The sequence below is a fragment of the Phyllobates terribilis genome, unplaced genomic scaffold, assembly GCF_046119375.1.
Source record: "Phyllobates terribilis strain yellow unplaced genomic scaffold, ASM4611937v1 Scaffold_7__3_contigs__length_470593459, whole genome shotgun sequence".
Lineage (NCBI taxonomy): Eukaryota > Metazoa > Chordata > Amphibia > Anura > Dendrobatidae > Phyllobates > Phyllobates terribilis.
In genome coordinates, this window is record NW_027362767.1 from 275,304,799 (window position 1) to 275,326,197 (window position 21,399).

Here is a 21,399-nt window from a genome sequence, read left to right on the forward strand (position 1 = left end):
AACCTGACAGGGCACACCTGTGAAATGAAAACCATTTCCGGTGACTACCTCTTGAAGCTCATCAAGAGAATGCCAAGAGTGTGCAAAGCAGTCATCAAAGCAAAAGGTGGCTACTTTGAAGAACCTAGAATATAAGACATATTTTCAGTTGTTTCACACTTTTTTGTTAAGTATATAATTCCACATGTGTTAATTCATAGTTTTGATGCCTTCAGTGTGAATGTACAATTTTCATAGTCATGAAAATACAGAAAAATCTTTAAATGAGAAGGTGTGTCCAAACTTTTGGTCTGTACTGATATATATATATATACATATACATATACACACACACACTCTACACATATAGCGACCAAAACTTTTGCTTTTTTTTTTTTTTTAAAGTGACTATTTCTGTCTGGTTGTTGTGATGCCATTTTCCTGGTGATGAATTGAAAGTGCATGAAGTTCTCATCATGCAAGACCTTAATTTTAACCAAAATGCTTTTGAATATAGGTATGGTCATTTAATTAAAGAAAACTGACTGCCAAACGTTTTGCATCTACTATTTATTGATCACAACATAGAGAGTAATTCATTTTTTCAATACCATAACTTAGTATTTTGAGGCATAACCTCTTGCTTTAATTACCGCACTACACCGACGGGGCAGTGAAGCCACTTGGGTATTCAAGACATCTTGAGGGATCTTGCTCCTTTCCATTTGCAAATCTGCAAACAATTCATCTTTATTGCTATGGGCACTGGACCCAACTCGTCACCCTAACTCATTCCAAAGGTGCTCTATATGGTGTAAATCAGGTGCTTGGCTTGGCCATTGCAACAGGTGAACATTTTTCTTTGCTAACCAATTTTTGACTAAATTGGATGTGTGCTTAGGATCCTTGTCTTGCTGGAATTTCCATTCCCTGCCTACTTTGCTTTTACCATGTGGCAGCATTACATTCTCCAGTATATCCTTGTACATGATAGCATTCATATTTCCATCAATTCTATGTAAAGGGCCAATGGAAGATGCAGAAAAGCAGCCCCAAACCATGACATTGCCTCCACCATGTTTCTCTGTAGGTTTTTGGTACCTTACATCATTACGTTTTCCAATTGGCTGGTATATATAGTGCTGCCATCACTACCAAATGTAGCATCGGCGTCTCTGCCCCGTTCTAGGCAGAGACGCCGTCCCTCTCACCTCCCCGCTCCTGGCGCGGCGTCCTCCAGCGCTTCTCTCCCCGCTGCTTCCGGCACGCGCTCCTTCCCCGGCAGTGTGCTTAGGGCGCGCGCGCACGCGCTCCCCCTCTCTTAAAGGAAACCGCGCGCGCCGTCCTAAGTAGTCCCCGGCCAATTGCCGGAGGACCTCCCATATAAAAGGCACCTCCTCCAAAATGGAGGTGCCCGAGCAGTGTTGTAGCACTGTTCACTACTCTGCTTCAGCCCTCAGGTCCCGTTGCCAGTTACCTGCCAGATTCCTGCCAGTCTGCTGTCTTATTCCTGCCTGATATCCTACTACCTGCCTGCTAGCCTGAGGTCCGACGGTCTGCCTTCCAACTCCTGTCAGTCTGTCTAAGGACCGGCTTGCCCGCTCACCTGGGAGCGCACATCTTCTACCTGCCTGCTTGCCTGAGGTCCGACGGTCTGCCTTCCAACTCCTGTCAGTCTGTCTAAGGACCAGCTTGCCCGCTCACCTGGGAGCGCTCATCTGCTGCCTGTCTGCTAGCCTACCTGGAGGCTCTGCCGTCACGTGCTGTGACCACCCGCCTGTCCAGAGACTCCTGCCCGCTCACCTGGGAGCGCTCATCTGCTACCTGTCTGTTGGTCTTCCTGGAGGCTCCGCCGTCACATGCTGTGACCACCCGTTTATCCAGAGACTCTCGCCTGCTCACCTGGGAGCTCACGTCTATCATCAGCCGCCACAGGTCGTACCAATCCTTTACCCAGAGACTGCCCCGGTCACTTGCCGTGACCTCCTGCCCGTTCATCCAGAGACTGCCCCGGTCACTTGCCGTGACCTCCTGCCCGTTCATCCAGAGACTGCCCCGGTCACTTGCCGTGACCTCCTGCCCGTTCATCCAGAGACTGCCCCGGTCACTTGCCGTGACCTCCTGTCCGTTCATTCAGAGACTGTCCCGGTCACCTGCTGTGACTGCCTGCCCGTCTACCCGGGTCGCCACCCGCTCCCTTACAAGGACCGCCCCCTTGTATAGTAGCTCAGAGGTTCCGCCTCCCAGACCCGTTACAGTTTGCTCGGGCCATGGAACCCGGTGGCACCCAAGCTCCCTCGCTCTCGGACCTGTGTCATGAACTGTCCCGTCAGAGGTCCCAACAGGAGTCCATCCTGGGTCACCTGCGGAATGTCAATTCTCGCCTGGACACTCTGACTGCTCCGCCTGCAACCACCGCCAGCGCCATGACTCGCAATCCGGCAGCTCCACTGCCCACTAATAACATGGTATCCTACCCCGGACCCCGGCTTTCTGCACCTCCTCGCTTCGGAGGCGACTCCGCCCAGGCTCGGGGCTTCATAAATCAGTGCACCCTGCACTTTGAACTCCTGTCTCACCAGTTTAACTCCGACCGGGCCAAAATTGCCTTCATCATGTCCCATCTCACCGGGGAGGCCCTGGCCTGGCTAAATCCTCTATGGGAGAGAGGAGACCCCCTGGTGTCCGACTTGCCTGCCTTTCTCACGGCTTTCCGGAAAGTCTTCTACGAACCCGGACGGAAGACCTCATCCGCATCATCACTGCTACGCCTCTGTCAGGGAAGTCTCACTGTGGGCCAATATGCCATACGGTTCCGTACCCTTGCCTCGGAGCTGGCCTGGGATAATGACGCTCTGGTATCCGTCTTCTGGGAGGGTCTGTCCGGCCGTATTAAAGATGAACTTGCCGGTCGGGACATTCCTACCACTCTCGATGACCTAATAACTCTTGCCACCCGGATTGACCTACGGTTCCAGGAGCGTGCCAAAGAGGTCACCCGTGAGAGGAGGTTTCCACGTCTAGCTCCTACTTTTCAGAAACCCGTCACTCCCTCCGTCTCTCCTCTGGTACATTCTCCTGAGCCTATGCAGGTCGACCAGACCAAGATGGTCGGTTCTCGCCAAGAATCTCGTCGAGCCGAGGGAAGCGGTTTCTATTGTGGCAGTATGAAGCACCTCATCCGTTCCTGCCCGGAAAAGCCGGGAAACGCCAGTGTCTAGGACCACTCGGAGAGGTCGTCCTAGACAAAAGTAAGCCCTCTCCGTCTCTGACCTTACCGGTCTTTATTGCTTGGGGAGAGAACCGTCTCTTTGAACTCGCCCATCTGGATTCTGGATCTGCTGGAAACCTCATCTCCCAGTCTCTGGTAGAGAGATACCATATTCCCACCAAGTCCCTGGCTGAACCATTGTCAGTCGCCTCCGTGGATGGAAGACTTCTCTCAGAGACCATCCTGCTCGTCACTGAACCCATAACCCTGCAGGTGGGAATGCTGCACTCTGAGGAGATCTCATTCCATGTGCTGTCCGGACTTTCTCACTCCCTGTTGCTAGGTTTACCTTGGCTCCAGACACATGAACCCGTATTGAACTGGCGGTCCGGTGAAGTACTCCGATGGGGCCCTGACTGCCATAGGACCTGCCTGGTCCCCGTCCGTCCACTTCGCCCTCAGCCTACTCCAGCTAACTTACCTGGTTTCCCGGCTCCCTACTGGCCCTATGCGGACGTCTTCGGTAAGAAGGAAGCTGAGACGTTGCCACCCCATAGGCCATACGATTGCCCGATCGACCTGGTACCTGGCACCACTCCTCCCCGTGGGCGTATCTACCCGTTGTCTGCAGCCGAGACCCGGGCCATGTCTGAGTACATTGAAGAGAATCTGGCTAGGGGTTTTATCCGAAAATCTACCTCCCCGGCTGGAGCCGGATTCTTCTTTGTCAAAAAGAAAGACGGCTTGCTACGTCCCTGTATTGACTACAGAGGACTCAATCTCATCACGGTAAAAAACAAATATCCCCTGCCACTCATCTCCGAATTGTTTGACCGTCTCAAGGGCGCCAGGATCTTCTCCAAGCTGGATCTACGAGGAGCGTATAACCTGGTCCGTATCCGTCAAGGAGACGAGTGGAAGACGGCATTCAATACCCGGGACGGTCACTACGAGTACCTTGTGATGCCCTTCGGTCTCTGTAATGCTCCCGCGGTCTTTCAGGAACTAGTCAACGACATCTTCCGTGACCTCCTGTACTCCTGCGTAGTGGTATACCTGGACGATATCTTGGTCTTCTCTCCGGATCTCCCCACACACCGGAGGGATGTTCGTCAGGTCCTGCTTAGGCTTCGGCAGAACCACCTTTATGCCAAATACGAGAAGTGCCTCTTCGATCAGACCTCCCTTCCGTTCTTGGGCTATGTCATCTCCCAGACAGGTCTGCAAATGGATCCCGAGAAGCTCTCTTCCGTTCTAAAATGGCCTCGTCCTGAAGGTTTGAAGGCGATACAGCGATTCCTGGGCTTCGCTAATTACTATCGTCTTTTCATCCCACACTTCTCGTCTCGGACTGCTCCCATATCTGCACTTACCCGTAAGGGGGCAAACCCCAGGACATGGTCGCCTGAAGCCGAGGAGGCCTTCCTTTCCCTAAAGAAAGCCTTCGCCTCTGCTCCCGTCCTGCACCGTCCGGACTGTAATAAACAATTCTACCTGGAGGTTGATGCCTCCTCCTCCGGAGCCGGAGCGGTGCTCACCCAAAAATCTTCTACCGGGAGAATGGTAACATGCGGCTTCTTCTCCAAAATCTTCTCCTCGTCGGAGCGCAACTACTCCATAGGAGACCGTGAATTGCTAGCCATCAAATTGGCACTGGGGGAGTGGCGCTATCTGCTTGAAGGGGCTCTCTACCCGGTAATTATCTACACGGATCACAAAAACCTGGCATATCTCCAAAATGCCCAGAGACTCAATCCCCGCCAGGCCCGGTGGTCGTTGTTTTTTGCCCGCTTCGACTTCGTTCTTCATTTCCGTCCGGCGGACAAGAACGTCAAAGCTGATGCCTTGTCCCGGTCCTTCCTGTCCTCCGATCAAGAGGAGGAGCCTACGCACATCATCGACTCCTCCAAGGTGATGAATGTGGCCCCCTTGGATATGACTCGTCTTCCACCCGGTAAGACGTTCGTAGCTGTGCCAGATCGGGAGAGGGTTCTTCGCTGGGGACATTCTTCTAAACTAGCTGGCCATGCTGGCCAAAAGAAGACCTTCCAACTTATTACCCGGCATTACTGGTGGCCTACCCCGCGTAAGGACGTGGTAGACTTCGTCGCGGCCTGTTCATCCTGTGCCCGTAACAAAGTTCCCCGACATCTACCAGCCGGCCATCTCCTGCCCCTTCCCGTACCTGCTGCTCCTTGGCAACACATCGCTATGGACTTTATCACCGACCTTCCAGTTTCTGCCGGTTGTACTGTCATTTGGGTTGTCGCTGACCGTTTTTCTAAGATGGCCCACTTCATTCCCCTGCCTGGTCTCCCGTCTGCACCCGAGCTGGCTAAAGACTTTATCCGCCACATCTTCCGTCTCCATGGTCTGCCCCTCCACATCGTGTCGGATCGTGGGGTTCAGTTCACCTCACGCTTCTGGAGAGCCACATGTAAGCTGCTGGACATTACCCTGGACTTCTCCTCCGCTTACCACCCTCAGTCCAATGGTCAAGTGGAGCGGATCAATCAGACCTTGACCAGCTACCTCCGGCACTTCGTTGATGCTCACCACTCGGACTGGGTGGATCTCCTACCATGGGCCGAGTTCTCTTATAACAACCATGAGAGCGAATCCTCTTCCAAATCCCCGTTCTTTATAGTCGGTGGCCAACATCCCCGGATTCCACTTCCTGTCTCCGTTTCAGTGGACAACCCTGCTGCGGAGTCTCTTGTCAGCGAGTTTTCTACTATTTGGGAGAGCACCAGGTCCGCTCTTCTTCTCTCCTCTGAGCGGATGAAGAGATATGCTAAGAGACGTCTGGATCCGCCCCAATTCCGTCCGGGAGACAAGGTTTGGCTCTCATCCAAACATGTGCGGCTCAAAGTACCCTCCTACAAGTTGGGTCCTCGATTCATCGGCCCCTTCGAAGTCCTCAGGCAAATTAACCCTGTGGCCTACAAATTAAAACTCCTGGCCACCCTACGGATCCCCAACTCCTTCCACGTATCTCTCCTCAAACCCGTTGTCTTTAACTTTTTTTCCAAAAATCCAGGTGCCCCTCCTGCTCCGGTTTCCGCTGATGACGTCTTTGAGGTAGAGAGTATTCTGGCCTCCAAGAGGGTAAGAGGAAAAACCTTTTTTCTGGTAGATTGGAAGGGGTTTGGTCCTGAGGAGAGAACTTGGGAACCCAGGGAGAACATCAACGCCCCGCTTCTCCTTGAAAAATTTCTTTCTGGCCAAAAAAAGAGGGGGCTTAAAGGGGGGGGTACTGTAGCATCGGCGTCTCTGCCCCGTTCTAGGCAGAGACGCCGTCCCTCTCACCTCCCCGCTCCTGGCGCGGCGTCCTCCAGCGCTTCTCTCCCCGCTGCTTCCGGCAGGCGCTCCTTCCCCGGCAGTGTGCTTAGGGCGCGCGCGCGCGCGCTCCCCCTCTCTTAAAGGGACCGCGCGCGCCGTCCTAAGGAGTCCCCGGCCAATTGCCGGAGGACCTCCCATATAAAAGGCACCTCCTCCAAAATGGAGGTGCCCGAGCAATGTTGTAGCACTGTTCACTACTCTGCTTCAGCCCTCAGGTCCCGTTGCCAGTTACCTGCCAGATACCTGCCAGATTCCTGCCAGATTCCTGCCAGATTCCTGCCAGTCTGCTGTCTTATTCCTGCCTGATATCCTACTACCTGCCTGCTAGCCTGAGGTCCGACGGTCTGCCTTCCAACTCCTGTCAGTCTGTCTAAGGACCGGCTTGCCCGCTCACCTGGGAGCGCACATCTTCTACCTGCCTGCTTGCCTGAGGTCCGACGGTCTGCCTTCCAACTCCTGTCAGTCTGTCTAAGGACCAGCTTGCCCGCTCACCTGGGAGCGCTCATCTGCTGCCTGTCTGCTAGCCTACCTGGAGGCTCTGCCGTCACGTGCTGTGACCACCCGCCTGTCCAGAGACTCCTGCCCGCTCACCTGGGAGCGCTCATCTGCTACCTGTCTGTTGGTCTTCCTGGAGGCTCCGCCGTCACATGCTGTGACCACCCGTTTATCCAGAGACTCTCGCCTGCTCACCTGGGAGCTCACGTCTATCATCAGCCGCCACAGGTCGTACCAATCCTTTACCCAGAGACTGCCCCGGTCACTTGCCGTGACCTCCTGCCCGTTCATCCAGAGACTGCCCCGGTCACTTGCCGTGACCTCCTGCCCGTTCATCCAGAGACTGCCCCGGTCACTTGCCGTGACCTCCTGCCCGTTCATCCAGAGACTGCCCCGGTCACTTGCCGTGACCTCCTGTCCGTTCATTCAGAGACTGTCCCGGTCACCTGCTGTGACTGCCTGCCCGTCTACCCGGGTCGCCACCCGCTCCCTTACAAGGACCGCCCCCTTGTATAGTAGCTCAGAGGTTCCGCCTCCCAGACCCGTTACACCAAACAGATTGAAATTGGATTCATCCGACCACAACACCTTAGACCAATCTGTCTCTTTCCATTGGCTGTGTTCTTTGGCAAACTCAAGTCGGACCTTCTGGTTCTTTGCAGAGATGAAAGGCTTCTTGACTGGAACTCGTGCATTCAACCCTACTGCTCTTAGCTGTCGCACCACAGTTTGGCGACTCACTTTGACCCCATATTCTTCATTCACTCCGTGCGAGATCTGCACAGCACTTTTATGGACATCAGATACTGACTTTTTCTTAATAATGTCATCAACTTTGGAGGAAGTTTTCAGTGGTCATCTACTAGGTTTGTCAGCTGTTCCATACCCTTCTTTTTCTTTCTTTAATGTATGTGACACTTGACTCTGAGAACAGTTGAATTCCATAGCTACCTCTTTTTGGCTTTTGCCTGACTTTACTTTCAGAATAATAGGGTTCCTGACATCAGATGATAAATTTGTCTTTCTCTTTGCCATGTGTTCACCTAAAAATACACGCAAAAAAATTTTTTTAGGCAAAGTTTGACTATCCATGACAAAATATGCAAAACATTTGGCCCAGCAAGTGTTGAAAACGAACACATAAAGGTATAAAACAATGTCAAATACAATTTTCACCAGGAAAATGGCATCACAACAAGACAAAAGTAATCACACTTTTTAAAAAAAACGCAGAACTTTTGGTCGCTACTGTCTATACAGTGGTGTGAGAAAGTGTTTACCCCTTTCCTGATTTCTTATTCTTTTGCATGGTTGTCACACTTAAATGTTTCAGATCACAAAACACATTTAAATATTAGACAAAGATAACACAAGTAAACAGAAAATGCAGTTTTTAAATGAAGGTCTTTGTTATTAAGGGAAAAAGAAATCCAAACCTACAGGTCCCTGTGTGAAAAAGTGATTCCCCCTTACCCCAGTAAAACATAAAATAACTGTGGTTTATCACATCTTTGGAAAGTGGAGTTCAATTTCCCTAGCCACACACAGGCCTGATTACTGCTACCCCTGTTCTCAATCAAGAAATCACTTAAATAGGATCTGCCTGACAAAGTGAAGTAGACCAAAAGATCCTCACAAGCTAGACATCATGCTGCAATCCAAAGAAATTCAGGAACAAATGAGAAACAAAGTAATCGAGATCTATCAGTCTGGAAAAGGTTATAAAGCCATTTCTAAAGCTTTGGGACTACAGCGATCCAATGAGAGGCATTATCCACAAATGGCGAAAACATGCAACAGTGGTGAACTTTCCCAGGAGTGGCCGGACGACCAAAATTACCCCAAAAGAGCAGCGACGACTCATCCAAGTGGTTACAAAAGATCCCACAACAGCATCCAAAGAAGTCCTCACTTGCCTCAGTTAAGGTCAGTGTTCATAACTCCACCATAAGAAAAAGACTGTGCAAAAATGGCATGCATAGCAGAGTTCCAAGACGAAAACCACTGCTGAGCAAATAGTACATAAAGACTCTTCTAAGTTTGGGCAAAAAACATCTTGATGATCGCCAAGACTTTTGGGAGAATACTCTGTGGACTGCTGAGACAGTATGACCCATTACATTGGAAGGTGTATGTCCCATTATATCTGGCATAGAAGTAACACAGTAGTTCAGAAAAGGAACATCATACCAACAGTAAAATATGGTTGTGGTAGTGTGATGGTCTGGGGCTGTTTTGCTGCTTCAGGGCCTGGAAGACTTGCTGTGGTGACCTCAAGCTGAAGCACACTTTGGTTATGAGGCAGGACAATGATCCAAAACACGCCAGCAAGTCCACCTCTGAATGGCTTAAGAAAAACAAAATTAAGACTTAGGAGTGTCTTAGTAAAGACCTGACCTTAATCCTATTTAGATGTTGTGGCATGACCTTAAAAAGGTGGTTCATGCTCGGAAACCCTCCAATATGGCTGAATTACAGTAATTTTGCAAAGATGAGTGGCTAAAATTCCTCCAGAGTGTTGTAAAAGACTCATTGCCAGTTATCACAAACGCTTGATTGCAGTTGCTGCTGCTAAGGGTGGCCCAACCAGTTATTAGGTTTAGGGGGCAATCACTTTTTCACACAGGGCCCTGTAGGTTTGGATTTCTTTTTCCCTTAATAATAAAGACCTTAATTTGAAAGCTGCATTTTGTGATTACTTGTGTTATCTTTGTCTAATATTTAAATTTGTTTTGGGATCTGAAACATGTGTGACAAACATGCAAAAGAATAAGAAATCAGGAAGGGGGCAAACACTTTTTCACACCACTGTATAAATATATTTTATCCAAATCTTGCACCTGGGCCCATCAGACTCTAGTTGCACCACTGCCCCCACATAATATACGGCACAATTGGATCTTCCATAGCACAGCCCGTACACACCCTCCCCCTGTGGGATGCCCAACCACATACAACACTGTAAAACAGATCCACACACGGGGGCCGGTTCGACGTAGTGGTCATTGCTCTGCTGTGCGGATACACAAACATCATGTTATAATCAACAGAAGAGACACAAAATCTCATACAGGAAAGTGGCGTTTATACAGAAGTGGTCGACCCGTGGTCTGATGTGACATGGAAATACACGTCCTGGAAGGCAACTCCAGAACTGACCTCTGTCCTCGCGGCCCATCACATTATATCCATAGATTGCTGGTGACACCCGCAGGTGGAGTGGAGGTACTACACCCCATATGGCTTAACTGCTTTAGTGCCTGGCAATCAGTGGGATTGAGGGGTTGCAGAGATTGTTAGGCATCCGCTCTACATCACTGTAACAAGAGGATGAAGGGATGGATGTAGCAGAGCCGGAGAGTCAGGAGTGCTGCAGCTTGTAATCTGTCAGTTTGCAGGAAGCATTGGAGCAGTGTACAAGCGGCGTGTACGAGGTGACATGCACATCGGTCCGGCGGGAGGTGGTAAACCCTCGGCCCCGCTCCACCAGCGCCCTGCTGCACAGCAGTCTCTTCTCATCCATTGAGTCCAGCTGACTATCACAGAACTCCACCAGGGACTGCACTTGATCGTGAAGGACTAATCCTTTATATCGTCTCCGCGCAAGATGGAAGAATGCCTCAAAGAACGCCTGCAAACACATCCCTGCAAATGGAGAGAGAAGGTAAAGATGGGCCCCAGAGGTAGGGCCCAAACTGTATCAATCACTACTGGGAGCAAGCAACCTGCATATCCAGAGGTATATCTCCACCCCTCTGACAAGTCTGTGCTGCATGGAGAGCAGCCTACTGTACAGCATATAGTGCACGTCTGTGCTGTATGGAGAGCAGTCTACAGTACAGCATACAAGTGCTTCTCACTAAATTAGAATATCATCAAAAAGTTAATTTATTTCAGTTCTTCAATACAAAAAGTTAAACTCGTATATTATATAGAGTCATTACTAATAGAGTGATCTATTCCAAGTGCTTATTTCTGTTAATGTTGATGATTATGGCTTACAGCCAATGAAAACACAAAAGTCATTATCTCAGTAAATTAGAATAATTAACAAAAAACACATGAAAAGGCTTCCGATGCATTTAAAAAGGTCCCTAAATCTGTTTCAGTAGGCCCCACAATCATGGTGAAGACTGCTGACTTGACAGATGTCCAGAAGGATGTAATTGACACACTCCACAAGGAGGGTAAGCCACAAAAGGTCATTGCTAAAGAAGCTGGCTGTTCACAGAGTGCTGTATCTAAGCATATTAATGGAAAGTTGAGTGGAAGGAAAAAGTGTGGTAGAAAAAGGTTCACAAGCAACTGGGATAACCGCAGCCTTGATAGGATTGTTAAGAAAAGACCATTCAAACATTTGGGGGAGATTCACAAGGAGTGGACTGCTGCTGGAGTCATTGCTTCAAGAGCCACCACACACAGACGTATCCAGGACATGGGCTACAAGTGTCACATTCCTTGTGTCAAGCCCCTCATGACCAATAGACAACGCCAGAAGCGTCTTACCTGGGCCAAGGAGAAAAAGACCTGGACTGTTGCTCAGTGGTCCAAGGTGTTGTTTTCAGATGAAAGTAAATTTTGCATTTAATTTGGAAATCAAGGTCCCAGAGTCTGGAGGAAGAGTGGAGAGGCCACAATCCAAGCTGCTGGAGGTCTAGTGTGAAGTTTCCACAATCAGTGATGGTTTGGGGAGCCATGTCATCTGCTGGTGTAGGTCCACTGTGTTTTATCAAGACCAAAGTCAGCGCAGGAAGATTTACAGCACTTCATGCTTCCCTCTGCTGACAAGCTTTTTGGAGATGGAAATGTCATTCTCCAGCAGGACTTGGCACCTGTCCACACTGCCAAAAGTACCAATACCTGGTTTACACACAACAGTATCACTGTGCTTGATTGGCAGCAAACTCGCCTGACCTTAACCCCATAGAGAATCAATTATAGAGAATCTATGGGGTATTATCAAGAGGAAGATGAGAGACACCAGACCCAACAATGCAGACGAGCTGAAGGCTGCTATCAAAGCCACCTGGGCTTCCATAACACCTCAGCAGTGCCACAGGCTGATCGCCTCCATGCCACGCCGCATTGATGCAGTAATTGATGCAAAAGGAGCCCCGACCAAGTATTGAGTGCATTTACTGAACATACATTTCAGTAGGACAACATTTATAAAATAATTTTTTAAGCTGTTGTTATAAAGTATTCTAATTTACTGAGATAATGACTTTTGTGTTTTCATTGGCTGTAAGCCATAATCATCAACATTAACAGAAATAAACACTTGGAATATATCACTCTGTTTGTAATGACTCTATGTAATATATGAGTTTCACTTTTTGTATTGAAGAACTGAAACAAATTAACTTTTTGATGATATTCTAATTTATTGATACGCACTTGTATATTAGAAGTCTATGCTGTATGGAGAGCAGTCTACTGTACAGCATATAATAGAAGTTTGTGCTGCAATGAGAGTAGTCTATAGTACAGCATATATTACAAGTCTCTGCTGCATGGAGAGCAGTCTACTGAACAGAAGACAATACAAGTCTGTGTAAGGAATTATGGAGAAATGGATAATGGTGATAAATCTGCTTGTGTCATCAACCACTGTGGTTCTTACAGTCCATCCATGAATCAGGCGGCTCTGGATGAATAGACCTTTAAGGTAGGAAAGAAGAGCAGGGATTTGTGGTAGAACATGGGGACTATAAATGATGAGATGGAAAGGTCCTGGAGCAGGGATCTATGGGGGGATCCTCAGCAGTGATTTATGGGGGGAGAATCCTGTGGTAGGGATCTATGGGGGGGGGGGATCCTGGGACCGTGCACCATAGATCACTGGAAGAGTAACAACTTCAAGGCCATGAATACGATGCTAGGATAACAGTGAGAACTGACACTGGCCATTTATCATGTGCTACTATGAAGACAATGTGTCATCCTGCAGAGCATCAGCGGACACATTACCTGTGCCCCTCCCCCGCCTCCATCACGGCAGGACTTTACCTGACTCCCGGTGCTCCAGGATGCTCCACCGCCGCGTGATATCGATGTACAGGATGTCGCCAGAAGCCATGGAAAAGCTCCCGCCGCTCAATTTACAGCTCCTGCAGAGAGAACAGCAAGTCGCGGCTCACCATAAGACCACTACCATGAGTCTGACCTCCATCCACAACCCGTGGCCTCCGCAGGTTACACCCCCGTGGTTGTGTTCAGACTGTCAGGACGTACAGATGACAGATAAGGCGATCACCGACTATTCTCTGCCAGCAGATGGGTGGAGCTGCCCGGACACCGCCAACCACTGCGGCAAACATCCTCAAAGGGAAGCTTCAGCCATGTACTGTATGATACCATCATTCAGCTCTTACACACCTCTGCTTGCTGTCAGCGAAAGGAACATTCTTGGTTACACCATTAACCTCTACAGGTTCCCGGTTCTCGGCCCAGTAATGAGTCCTGGTGATAGAAACGCCCAACGGGGTGACCAGTATTTATGGGGACGAGCAATGGCTGATCTAGTGCTTGTGTCCGCACACCAAGCACGTTACCGGCAGCACAACCAGGGCACGTGGGGCGATGCGTGTACACGGGTGACGCACTACGATCACACAGGGTGACGAGTTTACACGGGCGATGAGATTACACAGGCGATCAGATTACACGGGCGATGAGCTTGTGATTATACGAGGAGACGAGATGAGATTACATAGGCAATGAGATTGCACGGACGATGAGATTACACGGGTGATGAGATTACACAGGCGATGAGATTACACGGGTGATGAGATTACACAGGCGATGAGATTACACGGGTGATGAGATTACACAGGCGATGAGATTACACGGGTGATGAGATTACACAGGCGATCAGATTACACGGGTGATGAGATTACACAGGCGATGAGATTACACGGGTGATGAGATTACACAGGCGATGAGATTACACGGGCAATGAGATTACACGGGCAATGAGATTACACGGGCAATGAGATTACACGGGCAATGAGATTACACGGGCAATGAGATTACACGGGCAATGAGATTACACGGGCAATGAGATTACACGGGCAATGAGATTACACGGGCAATGAGATTACACGGGCAATGAGATTACACGGGCGATGAGATTACACGGGCGATGAGATTACACAGGCGATGAGATTACACAGGCGATGAGATTACACAGGCGATGAGATTACACAGGCGATGAGATTACATGATTGACGAGTTTGTGATTATACGAGAGTACACGGGCGATGAGATTACACAGGCGACGCATTGTTATTACACAGGGTGACGAGCTTGTGATTATACGAGGTTATGAGATGAGATTACATGAGCGACGAGCTTGATTATACATGGTGACGAGATGAGATTACACGGGCAATGAGATTACATGGGCGACGCACTGCTATTACACAGGGTGACGCGCTTGTGATTATACGAGGTGATGAGATGAGATTACACGGGCGACGCACTGCTATTACACAGGGTGACGAGGTGAGATTACACGGGCGATGAGATTACACGGGCGATGAGTTTACACGGGCGACGCACTGCTATTACACAGGGTGACGAGCTTGTGATTATACGAGGTGACGAGAGGAGATTACACGGGCGATGAGATTACACAGGCAATGAGATTACATGGGCGACGCACTGCTATTACACAGGGTGACGAGGTGTGATTACACGGGCGATGAGTTTACACGGGCGACGCACTGCTATTACACAGGGTGACGAGCTTGTGATTATACGAGGTGACGAGAGGAGATTACACGGGCGATGACATTACACAGGCAATGAGATTACACAGGGTGACGAGCTTGTGATTACACGGGCGATGAGATTACACAGGCAATGAGATTACACGGGCGATGAGATTACACGGGCGACGCACTGCTATTACACAGGGTGACGAGCTTGTGATTATACAAGGTGACGAGAGGAGATTACACGGGCGATGAGATTACACAGGCAATGAGATTACACAGGGTGACGAGCTTGTGATTACACGGGCGATGAGATTACACAGGCAATGAGATTACACAGGCGATGAGATTACATGATTGACGAGTTTGTGATTATACGAGAGTACACGGGCGATGAGATTACACAGGCGACGCATTGTTATTACACAGGGTGACGAGCTTGTGATTATACGAGGTTATGAGATGAGATTACATGAGCGACGAGCTTGATTATACATGGTGACGAGATGAGATTACACGGGCAATGAGATTACATGGGCGACGCACTGCTATTACACAGGGTGACGCGCTTGTGATTATACGAGGTGATGAGATGAGATTACACGGGCGACGCACTGCTATTACACAGGGTGACGAGGTGAGATTACACGGGCGATGAGATTACACGGGCGACGCACTGCTATTACACAGGGTGACGAGCTTGTGATTATACGAGGTGACGAGAGGAGATTACACGGGCGATGAGATTACACAGGCAATGAGATTACATGGGCGACGCACTGCTATTACACAGGGTGACGAGGTGTGATTACACGGGCGATGAGTTTACACGGGCGACGCACTGCTATTACACAGGGTGACGAGCTTGTGATTACACGGGCGAGGAGATTACACAGGCAATGAGATTACACGGGCGATGAGATTACACGGGCGACGCACTGCTATTACACAGGGTGACGAGCTTGTGATTATACAAGGTGACGAGAGGAGATTACACGGGCGATGAGATTACACAGGCAATGAGATTACACAGGGTGACGAGCTTGTGATTACACGGGCGATGAGATTACACAGGCAATGAGATTACACGGGCGATGAGATTACACGGGCGACGCACTGCTATTACACAGGGTGACGATCTTGTGATTATACGAGGTGACGAGATGAGATTACATGGGTGATGTGATGCAGAAGATTTTGACTTCAGCACAAATGATCCCATCACATAATGAGCAGTTGCTTATTTATCGCCCCCATGTTTACAGAAGCCGATAAGTGGGATAATCGCTCTCTATTCATCAGCTCTGCTTGTTCAGCTGTGGGTTTGTTACAATGTGTCAGTGTAGACTGTCCTCTGTGATCTCTCTCCTGGGCAGGACTCCCCTATCCTCACTGGTACATTGTAACAAGTCCATCAGCTGTATGAGCGCAAGGACAAATCCCTATATGGTCATTTACATAGAACATACGAGGTGGAAAGACCAAAAGCTGCAGTTTACAGCAGAAGATTGTGTGTTTGCGGGTCACTATTCAGAGAAAAGTCTGTGCCCCCTTCCCCCACACACATCCAATATACAGAGAAAAGTATGTGCCCCCCACCGCCAAGGGCTTCTCTGTCCTCCATCTACACCAGGGGTGGGGAACCGTTTTTCTTCAGAGGGCCATTTCTATATTCATACCATCCTTTGGGGGCCGTACAAATCACGCTCTAACTTCGCCCACATTGTGCGTCCTGACGCTGGCACTGGTGGCAGGACATAATCTTTCATTGCACGCGCCTCTGCGTTCAGTAGTGAATGATGCGTATCCTCACAGAGCGAGAAGAAATTAATGGCCGGCGGACGTCAAAATACAGCTTCTGGCCCAAGCACTGTGACCCCCAGGAATCTACCCGGAGGCTGGATAAAAGGTCATCGAGGCCACGGGCCTGACGTTCCCCACCCCTGGTCTACATCCATAGACATTAATATGGAGTTGCCCTCCGCAGATATAGCAGCTCCGCTCTTCTGGGAAGGATTTCTACACGATCCTGGAATTGTCTGTGGAGGCATTTGTCCCATCATCCAGAAGAACATTTATGAGGTTAAACCCTGATGTAGTGGGGAGGCCGGGCTCACAATTTCCATTCTTGGATGGGCTGAAGTCCCAGCTCTGTACGGTTCCTCATGTTTTTTCGTCCTTCATGTCTGTATGGACCTTGTGCACTGGGCACAGTCATGGGGAACAGAAAGGACCTTTCATAAACTGTTCCCACAAAATTGGAGGCTACACTTGTCCACAATGCCTTGTGCTGAAGATTAAAATTTCCCATCACTGGAACTAAGGGGCCGAGGCTGAGCCCTGATAACAGCCAATAGCATTATCCTCCTCCACCAAAAGGACAAGCGGTCGAACATTACACAATGGGGGCAATGGGGCAGAGCAGAAACCTAGATTTGGTGATTACAAGGTGCGGCCTGAACCCGCTCTGCACACACAATGCACGTACAGTGGCTACGATACCACAATCAGTAGACAAGGCACGTGCAGGGAAGAAGAATCTACGGCCCATGTATTACAGCGTTCATGTCCCAGGAGCATCTTTATCTGCTATTACATCGGAACATGCCTGCTAGTCCAGAACATGGGATACAACCCGCTATGCAGAACCTGATGAGTCACATAAGTCTGCTCTACCTGAGGGACACATGATAGAGGGGACACCCACCTTATGAAAGTTCGGAACCCTGTTGGCCCCATCCTCATGGATCCCTTTACTCCCAGGAATCGGATGAACAGGGCGGTGACGCGCTCCAGGACGCGGAGGTGGCAGAACTTCTTGGCATACTTGGGGTACACTTGCTTCAGGCAGAGCGGAGGCAGGTTACGCTTCTCTGGGCTCGTCATCGTGTCGGCATTACAAGCATCAGGAGGTCCGGTGAGAAAATCTGTCATTGTGTCTAAGGAGGGAGACCTGGGGAAAACAGATCCCAAAGTCACAGCAGCCCTGATCCCTGGCCAGCACCCTCCACCCTCAACTGACTGGGTATACACATCCAGCACATGTACAGGCCAGAGCAGCAGTGCAGGAGCAGTGGTGACCACCAATGAAGTGTGACTGGGTAAAAGGCGCCCCCAGAGGGAGTCTATGAGCAGCTACCAGGACACTTGTGTGGAGGTGACTTCGGACGTCAGTAACTCTTTACACCCCCAGTGCGACCACTCCCGACTGCCCCTCACCTCCTCCCCAGTGCAACCATTCCTGTCCCTTACTGCCCCTCACCTCCCCACAGTGCGACCGCTCCAGTCCGTGACTGCCCTCACCTAACCCCAGTGCAACCACTCCTGTCCCTGATTGCCCCTCACCTCCCCCCAGTGCAACCGCTCCTGTCCCTGATTGCCCCTCAACTCCCCCCAGTGCAACCGCTCCAGTTCCAGATTGCCCATCACCTCCCCCCAGTGCGACCGCTCCTGTCCCTGTCCATCCTGTCCTTCCCACCCCGACCACCACTCACTCTTCCAAGGGTGCAGCCACCACCATGCAGCAGATAAAAGAGCAGACAGCAGATATTAAAGGCCCAGAAGGCAGAGGAGCAAGGAGCAGAGTAGCGGCTTATATAGGATCAGACAGTGGATGGTTGAATGGAAGGCAAAAGATTCATACGACTAGATTACATCGGGGCAATATATGAAGAAAGAACACAGGGTAAGTGACCAAAAGAGAAATGTCACTATGTGCTGGAGTGCAGAGATGGTACTGGCAATGTCCGGGGTGGCACGTCAGGAGCACAGAGGAGGCCCTCAGGAGCGTGGGGCTCATACCTGCACATGGTTACACATACAGATCTGACATTCGGGGTGTAACGTGCAAAGTATCAGCAATGTTGCTTCATTAAAGGAGTTGTCTGGCCTTAGGCTACAAGTCTGCAGTCCCTCTATGTGACTCTTATAAATCCTTCCATCACGGGCACTGCGCGCTGCGAGGATACCCCGGTGTTAGCGCCAGGAGCAGTGTGCACGTGACTGCAAGTATGCAAAATGCATACTCCCGGCCACATTCCAGCTGGACTATTTCCAGCCTCGCTCAATAGTCAAACACAAAAAGAAATCCCCCTAATAAAATATTAAATACTTTAATAGATATACATTAAAAAACATGCAAAAAAATTGTTTAAATATGACTCATGAGCATTTGGTATCACTTGGATCTCTGTCAGTCCACTTTTTTCTCGACCTCCTGATGAACCATAACTGGGAGGGGAAACGCGTTGGAGAAGTAGATATATATTTATATGAGTCCATAATGAATGTCACTACAATTGATCCTGTATGGAATTAGTCACAGTTGGATTTCATCTAATCCTGAGTCATAGCCACTTCAATGCATTAAGTATTGTATTGTGAAACATTTTTGAGCGGCTGCATTTGTACGCATCTCTAATCGCAGCGCTGTACTGGTCTCCTGTTACATACAGTGAAGGAAATAATTATTTGATCCCTTGCTGTTTTTGTAAGTTTGCCCACTGACAAAGACATGAACAGTCTATAATTTTAAGGGTAGGCTAATTTTAACATTGGGAGATAGAATATCCCCAAAAAAAAATCAATAAAATCCCATTGTATAAATTAGATAAATTTATTTGCATTTTGCAGTGAGAAATAAGTATTTGATCCCTCTGGCAAACAACACTTAATACTTGGTGGCAAAACCCTTGTTGGCAAGCACAGCAGTCAGATGTTTTTTGTAGTTTATGATGAGGGTTTTGCACACGTCAGGAGGAATTTTGGTCCACTCCTCTTTGCAGATCATCTCTAAATCATTCAGATTTTGAGGCTGACGCTTGGCAACTCGGAGCTTCAACTCCCTCCATAAGTTTTCTATGGGATTAAGGTCTGGAGACTGGCTAGGCCACTCCATGACCTTAATGTGCTTCTTTTTGAGCCACTCCTTTGTTGCCTTGGCTGTATGTTTTGGGTCATTGTCTTGCTGGAAGACCCAGCCACAACCCATTTTTAATGTCTTGGCGGAGGGAAAGAGGTTGTCACTCAGGATTTTATGGTACATGGATCCATCCATTCTCCCATTGATGTAGTGAAGTAGTCCTGTGCTCTTAGCAGAGAAACACCCCCAAAACATAATGTTTCCATCTCCATGCTTGACAGTGGGGACGGTGTTCTTTGGGTCATAGGCAGCATTTCTCTTCCTCCAAACACGGCAAGTTGAGTTAATGCCAAATAGTTCAATTTTTGTCTCATCTGACCACAGCACCTTCTCCGAAGGTGTTCATTGGCAAACTTCAGACGGGCCTGCACATGTGCCTTCTTGAGCAGGTGGATCTTGCGGGCACTGCAGGATTTTAAGCCTTTAAGGCGTAATGTGTTGGTTTTCTTGGTGACTGTGGTTCCAGCTGCCTTTAGATCATTAACAAGTTACCCCCGTGTAGTTTTAGGCTGATCTCTCACCTTCCTCATGATCAAGGATACCCCACGAGGTGAGATTTTGCATGGTGTTTGTTACGCACACGCCCGGACTGACTGGCATGAGCATGATTAGTGATCCCACTGGACCATGAACCGAGGAGTGCCTGGAGGGGCGTAACTAAGTATCAACTCGGTCAGATCAAGGTCACACGGCGGCTCAGTCAACTCCGCGAACCAGGGAGGAACCGAGCAGAGGGACCAGGTGCTACTCCAGGTCAGACCCCGGTCACAGCTGTTGACCCACTCCGGGGAATGCAGGAACAGGCAGGTTAGGCTGGCATACAGACAGGTGGGTACTGGCAGGCACGGCTGGTACGCAGACAGGTGGGCACTGGCAGGCACAGCTGGCATGCAGACTGGGACACAGGAAAGGAGCCGCAGGTGCAGTAGACAAGCAGAGCAGAGCAAAACCAGCAGATGCGGTAGACAAGCAGAGCAGAGCAGAGCAAAACCCGCAGGTGCGGTAGACAAGCAGAGCAGAGCAAAACCCGCAGGTGCTATAGACAAGCAGAGCAGAGCAAAACCCGCTGATGTGGTAGACAAGCAGAGCAGAGCAAAACCCGCAGATGCGGTAGACAAACAGAGCAGAGCAAAACCCGCAGATGCGGTAGACAAACAGAGCAGAGCAAAACCCGCAGATGCGGTGAACAAGCTGAGCAGAGCGAAACCAGCAGGTTCGGTAAACAAGCAGAGCAGAGCAAAACCCGCAGGTGCGATAGACAAGCAGAGCAAAACCCGCAGGAACGGTGAGCAAGCAGGGCAGAGCAAAACCGCAGGTGCGGTGAAGAAGCAGAACCAGATACACACAAGGTACTTACAATGAAGCAGCGAGTGTACACAAAACTCACAAACAGAAGTTCAGAGACAACGAGTTGGAATTAGGTGCAGGTTCAGACACTGCAGGAAAAGGGAAGGTTCGGACATAGAGAGAAACAGGTTACGGGCTAGGACACAGTTCAGACAGGAACTGAACCAGGAATAAGATACAGGAACGAGCCTGGGAACTCAGCCCCCAGGGTGGCGGAAACAGACTAGAAGTCACAGATACGGGTAACAGGCCTGGGTATACAGCCCCCAGGGGCGGGAACAGACAAGCTACAGGACAGGACCTGGCAACTCAGTTGCACAGAACACACTGAATGAAAGTGTTGCTCAGGCACCCCCTACTGGGTGGAGGGGGTTTAAGTATCCAGT

The 21,399-nt window shown here is 49.6% G+C and overlaps 1 protein-coding gene across 4 annotated transcripts in view; it reads right to left on the reverse strand.

Annotated features, from left to right (window-relative positions):
• Positions 1 to 21,399, reverse strand: part of TTLL11 (tubulin tyrosine ligase like 11) — a 121,004-nt gene that overhangs the window by 52,924 nt on the left and 46,681 nt on the right. For 2 of the 4 annotated variants that reach the window (XM_073640840.1, XM_073640837.1), the window contains exons 7-9: positions 17,453 to 17,698; positions 13,037 to 13,137; positions 10,096 to 10,672 (exon numbers count right to left, since the gene is read on the reverse strand). In XM_073640840.1, coding sequence (XP_073496941.1) covers positions 10,389 to 10,672; positions 13,037 to 13,137; positions 17,453 to 17,698 — 631 coding nt within the window. In that variant the 3' untranslated portion in view covers positions 10,096 to 10,388. Of the gene's footprint in view, positions 1 to 10,095; positions 10,673 to 13,036; positions 13,138 to 17,452; positions 17,699 to 21,399 lie in introns of those variants that run through there. The other 2 variants (XM_073640838.1, XM_073640839.1) reach the window with 2 other exon arrangements.